General features: G+C 33.2%; 1 protein-coding gene across 1 annotated transcript; it reads left to right on the top strand.

The window, feature by feature from the left end:
• The first annotated feature begins 340 nt into the window (after window positions 1–340).
• Window positions 341–5,019, top strand: LOC127718808 (titin-like). The gene is made up of 2 exons (XM_052224877.1): window positions 341–1,224; window positions 3,533–5,019. Exons 1-2 carry the CDS (start codon window positions 1,107–1,109, stop codon window positions 4,693–4,695), a joined length of 1,281 nt encoding a protein of 426 aa, XP_052080837.1. The 5' UTR covers window positions 341–1,106; the 3' UTR covers window positions 4,696–5,019.
• The last annotated feature ends 2,413 nt before the right edge of the window (window positions 5,020–7,432 follow it).

Below are 7,432 nucleotides of genomic sequence, written 5' to 3'. Positions count from 1 at the left end.
CGTGTGGTCAGAGACATATATACACATATATGTCTCTGGTGTATCTATGGGTATACTGATTCCATTTTAATATTATTATTATATATAAACGAAGTTTTACTTTGTCGCACCAGGAACATATATATTGACTTTACTACACTGTTCCCAGGTCGCACAAATATAGCGACACATCATCGATTTTTTAAAAAAATACGTTGACTTTAAGATTTTCCTAATCTATTTTAAAAACCTTACACATATACACAAGGTTAAGACATTTCATCAGGAAAGGATTTAAATGAAAAGAAAAAAAAAGACCATCTGTTTTGTATAAAAATCAATTTCGAAAGACTCACTGGATTATAAATAGTTTTGTAATTGTTAACAATGATTTACACTCGAATTTACTTATCAAATTAATCAATGACATATCTTTTTAGTAAACATTAAATTTCCGGTCAGCAAAATAGCCAGTAGCACATTTGAGGGCACTCGAAAATTGCCTTATCAATGAATGTTCAACGAAGCGCGAACATAGCATAAAGAAACCGCGTGTTAAAGGGACGTCTGATTATTTCAGTTTGATCATTCGAGGAGGTAACACACATGTCGGAAATGCGTTTAGGAAGGGTTAACTAGTTAAAAATCCGATTTATTTTCCTGTTGTTGAACTTTTATTTTCTGATAAATGAGTCACAAATTTTGATTGGTCAATCCTGAAAAATCCTGACATACTTTAAGCATATGATAAGTGGATTGTATATATGTACATGTGGTTTATAATATGTTGATATCATAACTAAATCCGTCGCAGTATGAAAACAATGTGACTCATTGGATTTAAATATTTAACTTTGGGAATTATTGGAATTTGATATAAAGACATTATTTCTCTTAAAAAAAATCATTGATTTTAGAGTGGAGTTTTAGTTACAGTAGAAAATTCTCACGATTGTCGATTGGACAATTCAAATATACAGAAAGCTACACATTTGAGTTTAAAAGTTTTTGTGAATGGTTTTCATTGTGAAATGAACGAACATTAGTTATAGAACGAGTGACAAAGTGTTAGAAACATCAGTTTTGTGTCACATTTGATTTAAGTTAAGTACGACAAACTGTTAAATATGGGAGCTAATAATTCCCTTGCCGAGGATGATCCTAGAAGGAACTTTGATCATAAGGATAAATATACAACTTCAGCTAAATACAGACTTAGTTATCATGGAGTTTCTAACGCTAAAGGTTAGTACTATTACATCAATGCAAGGCCTATATAAATGTTCTTGTATGTATGTATGTGTTTTATTTGTTATTGCTTGACACTTATGGGTATTATTTTCCCATAAAGATTGTATAAAAATTATTAGCCGTCAAGACCTAATTATACATCTATAGCCCATGCAAAGCAAGCCCAAAACGAAGGCAAAACCTTCACAGCCTCGCAAGAAAGTTTCTTTGTGATTTCAGTAGTTTGGAGAAATGTAAAAACGTTAATCGAATGAAAAATATAAAGTGAATGAATTTAGAAGACGACAAGTCAAAAACTCAATTTACTACAAAAATAATACAACATGTACAATGGCAAGCAATAACCAACTAAACAGAAACAGAACACAAGATTGAATAACACGAAGTCGTCTCTTAAGGTTAAACTACAGCGGTGTAGGTGAACGTGGACATTTCTTCCGTCATGTTTTTATATATACACAGTTATAAACATTTCAGAATATGTGTCTTTACATTTTAAATAGGTTGTATACAACCTACCAAAGTTCACCAAATGATCCCCCGATATTTTCAGATGGTTCAATGTACTTTTACAAATTATTTTTATTTAGCATTGACACATTAAAAAGAAAAATTGTTTTCCAACATATATTTATTAGGTTAATTGCCTCGGACAATATCTTTATTTTGGAATTTGTTCATGGTCTGCTCTATGAACCTTGGAAAAAATGCATTTATCAAAAAATATGTGTCATTTCATTTCAATTATAAATTTATAATAGTTTACCACTTTGACAAAATCCCACATCTAATAAATAACTTCTGATTTGGAGAACTATTCTCTATTCGATGGTCTGTACATGTACACATTATATGCTAGAAAAAACAATGCGAAATCAATTTTAATAACATACAATCTGGGTGTAGATAATTCTGTAATTACATGGCTACAATGTTCATCAATCTACATAATTTATCAACAACTTGATGTAATAACACCCATTGGGTAAACATTTTAATCAAAAGATAGAAATTATTTTTGTCACATAGATAAAATGGAATCTAAAATTTCAGTGTTACGATTATGTTACTGTTTTGTTACACAAACCCTTAGGGGACTTCATTTCTTTAACATTATCAGGTTCTAGGTAATAATGACACGACATTTTTTTATTTTAATTTATGTTCCTATTCTTGTTTAAATTACATCATGATTTATTAGTTTATTGTACCTTGGCGGGATTGTGTTTTGCTCTTTCAAGAGTTTCAAGTTCAGGATAAAATGTTTATCGCTGAGAACAATGGAGAATATCCCAGGTTGTGGAACGACACAAACTTTTGAATAAAACTTCATCTAAATCAAAACTGAACGCAACGTGCAAAAGTACATGTAACCATTTCAAATCATTTTAAATGTAAATGTTATCTAGTATACAGACAAAAATAAATGTGAATTTCAAACGTAATGGGGACAGTTCTTATCAGGATTGGGAACTTTACTTTGAATTCAACAATAAAAACAGGACACTTTTAATATTATTATTCTAAATATACATGTAAGGCATAAAAAAACGACATTTTTTTAACATTTTTTAAGTCGTATGTTTTAGTCACGGGTTCCCCTTTTTGGACCACCTTTACCTATTTATTGCCACTGGACGTTAAGTAAAAAAACATTTTTACGGGTGCCACATGTGGAGCACGATCTGCTTACCCTTCCCGAGCACCTGAGATCACCCCATATTTTTGTGGGATTCGTATTGCATAGTCTAGTTTTCTATGTTTTGTAAACCGTTGTTTGTCTTTTATCGGTTTTCGTTTTTTACCAAGGCATTACCAGTTCGTTTTAGAATTTCGAATTTGAATATCCCTTTGACATCTGCCTTTGCGCTTTTTAAACAGGCAATCTTTTATACCTGTATGCACTATACAAAATAGTTATTAGATCAAGGCATCCCTGTTTTCAGGGAGTTCATAGCTATATATTAGGTTATTAGCAATCATAAATTTATCTATTTCATTTGAAAGTTTGGAACTGAAACTGAATTGTAAATTGGTACTATCCTATATATAGCTATACAACAGAGGTGTATCTCTGGGGAGCTTTGGTATAAGCCTACACCAGAGAAGAGACGTATCAGTTCTCTGTCTCTACCAATTCTATTCCGATGATGACCATTGAAAGAAGACATAGGTCACATATTGTCATGACATTGTTAACTGCTGTATTACACGATGTAGAATTTTTATTTGTCTTTTCTATGTTTATCATTTACATAACTAAATTTAACTACATTTAATCATTTCTTTTGATCTGTTTTAGGTAAACCACCACCGCCAGAAGGGACACCATCATTAAGGAACATCACTCATAATTCATTGACTGTCGTCTGGTCACCACCTCAGGGTCAGAGAATAGACACAATTTTAGCCTATAGAGTGGAAATTTACAATGCGACAACAAGAAGGTGGAAAGTTGTCACAAGTTGTTGTCAGGGTAATTCATATGATGTCAAAGACCTAAAACCTGATTCGGAATATTGTCTTCGAATTCGAGCCGAAAATTTGTTTGGTTGGAGTAAACCGAGTCAGTCTACCCATATGGTACGAACTCGATCTTTGCCTAACAGACGCTCCATGTTCGAACAGGAGGAGGCTAAAAACACTAAACTAGTACGAAGACATAGCTACAATATCAAAATCGAGGCTAATGTTGCCACCATGTTGTTCAATAAAACCGAAGAAAGTGGAAATTGCAATACTATTGGGACTTTTCCCATGCGGAGAAACGGAAATACAAGAATGTCTCTTCCCATCCAAAGAAGAACCGTTGCTAGCTTGCTTCCTGGATCTCGCCGTGAAAGCACTTGCAGTATACGTGACACTCGCCGAAGGTCGATAGAAGAATCTTCAGTTTGCACTGATGAAACGGACGAATCATTAAAATCACTCAAATTGCATCGTATTTCCATGTCAACAGAAGAAGATTCGTGTGCGCGGTCAACTTCGTCGACGTCGATGACGTCAATTCCAGAAATGCAAGAAGAAGATTCGTTTGAACATTTAGAATGTAAAAATAATAAAGAGGAATATTGGAAACAAAACTGGTTATCGCCGACCCACGAAGTTAGCCATGATGATATTTTAAAATCGCCATATTCCGATGACACAAAACTTTCAATGTTTTCACGATCTCCAATGCAAAGACAGTCCAATCATTTCAGTGACTTAACAGAGACCAACAAACTTTCTCAGTACGACATTGACAGTGATTCTCAGATTTGGAAAGGAAAAGACGACGTTCCATTAGATAATGAAAACATTTCTGATCTCCGTTCACTACGGGATATACTGTGTTCAAATGACCTGATGGTCAAAACGCTCAATGCTGACAACAACGGAAATTATTGCAATAAACTTTACAATAATGTTATTCACGAAGTGGACGAGGAAAATGTGACGATGGACATAGTCTCAACATTGTAACCCGCACTGTTGTAGTCATGGAAACAATTTGCTTTAAAAACATATTTCCAATGTTAACCGATCTCATGTCAGTGACCTTCTTTCCTTTTTTCGAAGATTTCGGGACCAAAGAAGGAATGCTTCATATAATGGAATTCAGTGTTTATTTTTATTTTCCCTTTGCTATGCTAACCAAAGAAGGTTATTTATTTTTGTGGTGCAAATCGTGCAATTGATAGTCCCAATGTTTAACAAAATAGCATTTCACACTGCTTTACAAACATTTGTTATCATATATTTAAATGAACATTATTTATTTTAATTATAAAAGATATTTTAAAGTTATCAAGTGTTTTATCTCCACCTAGGCGTTTATTTGTTCATTGAAAGGAAGTAGTACTTCATATATAGTATTGTTATATCAATGTATAGTGTAGCTTTTCGCTTGGAAATCACTACGTCTAGTATTTGCCACAGAAATCATGGTACATTACCACATGAGATCACCCTCGGGTTTTTGTGGGGTTTGTTGTGCTCAGTTTTTCGTTTTCTTTGTTTTGTTTTGAAGACTGTTGTTTGTCTTTCGGTCGTTTTTCGTTTTTTGCCATGACATTGTCAGTTCGTTTTCGACTTATGAGTTTGACTATCCTTTTGCTCTATTCCGCCTTGCCTTTTCAAACAGATTTGATCGCAAGCATGTTAATATAAATCAATCCAAACATGGTCATCTGTTTGCGACAGATCGCTTACATTGAAAATATATGCATGCATGTACAATAGTTGTGACAGTTCTTCCTGATATCTGATCATCTTTATTAACTTTGTTGAAAGAAAACTTGATACACACACTAAAGTCCGATGATGCTCATCTTTGAAATATCTGATCTTTTCATTTGACTATATAAGAAATATAAGAAAATTGACTTGAAGAAGAAAGGACATTTTGGGGTTATGCCAACGAACATCTGACCAAAGATACAAAGATCATAATGCGATGATAAGGCATCTCGGTGTTAAGATGCCGGTCGGGACCATAATGTATGCATAGCTACATGGAAGAAAAACAGTACAACCAAAGTTTAGTACACACGTATAGAACAGAAAACAAAGTTTAGTAATCACGTATAGACCAGAAAACAAAGTTTAGTACACACGTATAGAACAGGAAACAAAGTTTAGTACACAACAGAAAACAAAGTTTAGTACACACGTATAGAACAGAAAACAAAGTTTAGTACACACGTATAGAACAGAAAATGAGGGAGATGTGGACATACGTCAATTATACAGCAACCAAATAACAAAAACTGAGGTGATCAACGAGAACGCAGTTCGAGTGCCATATTATAAATATTTCTTCCATGGTCTAAAACACGACCAGTGCTCTACCAACAACAACTTATTCACAATCATGGTTAATAAAGCACAAACACTCAATACATTGAGGTGAAATTTCAACCAAGTCAATAAATGTTCTATAACGCTAATTAATCACAATTTACTTAGACTACAGCTAAATGTCCACAAAGATATGAAGACATAATAGGATCACAATTACACTTTACTTTAGGTGAGAAGCGTAAAATTGTATATTCTTATGTTCAATTACCTACTTAAAATGAGATTTCAAAGATTTGTTTAAATTCAGTCATTTAATCCTTGGTATTAAATTTTGGCATGTATTGTTTATTTATTTTCATTCAAAATGTTTGCTTCTTGTAAAAACATGAAATTTTACACATTTGATTTACTAAACCAGACTTTGAGCGATCAATTAAGAACCTTTTGTTGATTCGCGAGATAGAAGAAATATTGGTGTTAAGTTAGCTCCCGGTGAAAGTTGTGTATTTAAAGTGAGCCGCCGGTAAAAGTAGGATCTTAACACAAGAAGAAAATTATTGATTCCGTATATATTTATCTACAGTTTCTTTTAAACACTGATGAAACTTAATCGGTTCTTTGAGTTTTTAGCAAATAACGGACTTGGCTTTAAGCGTTTCCAAAAATCAGAGTTCACATATATATTTTTTTAATGCCTTAACCAATTTATTCAAAATTTTTACTTATTTAAAATGACAAGGACATTGTTTGACAGGAAAATCAAAATGAGTATGTTCAGGGGGTATATGGGCACAATATGTTGAAAGATAAGCTGGATTCAGTGATTTAAAAATCAAAAGGGGGAAAACTGACGATTCATAATAATTGATACAGTATCCTTTCCACTCGAGTGAATACCAGAAAGTTGACAGAGTATCCGTCCAACTATTGAGGTGAATACCAGAAAGTTGACATAGTATCTGTCCAACTATCGAGGTGAATATCAGAAAGTAACACAGTATCCGTCCTTCTCTTGGGTGAATATCAGAGAGTTGTCACAGTATCCGCCCCTCTCTTTTAAGTGAACATCAAAACGCCGTCAATATAGCCGCAATTAAAGATTTTGTGTGTGCGATATTTTTATTTACACTTAAAGGACTCGCATACATCACAAATATATTGTATTTGAAAAATGAGAAAATTTTCCATAAAATTATATTTGTAGTTTTGAATGGTAATATGTGAAGACATTTTAAAGATGTGGGTTTTAAGATTGAAGCCAGAAATTCAAATAAACGTACGATTTTGTAAGTGATTTTCACTTTCAATTTGGATGTTTCAAAATGGTATGTGCTAGCGAAACAAGTAAAAGGGATATGAGTCCTATCCCCTTTTCTCACCAATCATGACTTAAGGTCCGCTTATTTATAGCCTAACA

This window comes from Mytilus californianus, unplaced genomic scaffold (genome assembly GCF_021869535.1).
Source record: "Mytilus californianus isolate M0D057914Y unplaced genomic scaffold, xbMytCali1.0.p SCAF_10, whole genome shotgun sequence".
In the NCBI taxonomy this organism is placed as follows: Eukaryota; Metazoa; Mollusca; class Bivalvia; order Mytilida; family Mytilidae; genus Mytilus; species Mytilus californianus.
The sequence above is the reverse complement of the archived record's forward strand: the minus strand, read 5'-3'. Positions and strand labels throughout refer to the sequence as shown.

Bases quoted from the DNA above. Each gene is read 5' to 3' on its own strand.
- LOC127718808 (XM_052224877.1), top strand. From the start codon at position 1,107: ATGGGAGCTAATAATTCCCTTGCCGAGGATGATCCTAGAAGGAACTTT. The intron at 1,225-3,532 runs GTTAGTACTATT...GATCTGTTTTAG, and splicing joins TGGAGTTTCTAACGCTAAAG to GTAAACCACCACCGCCAGAA.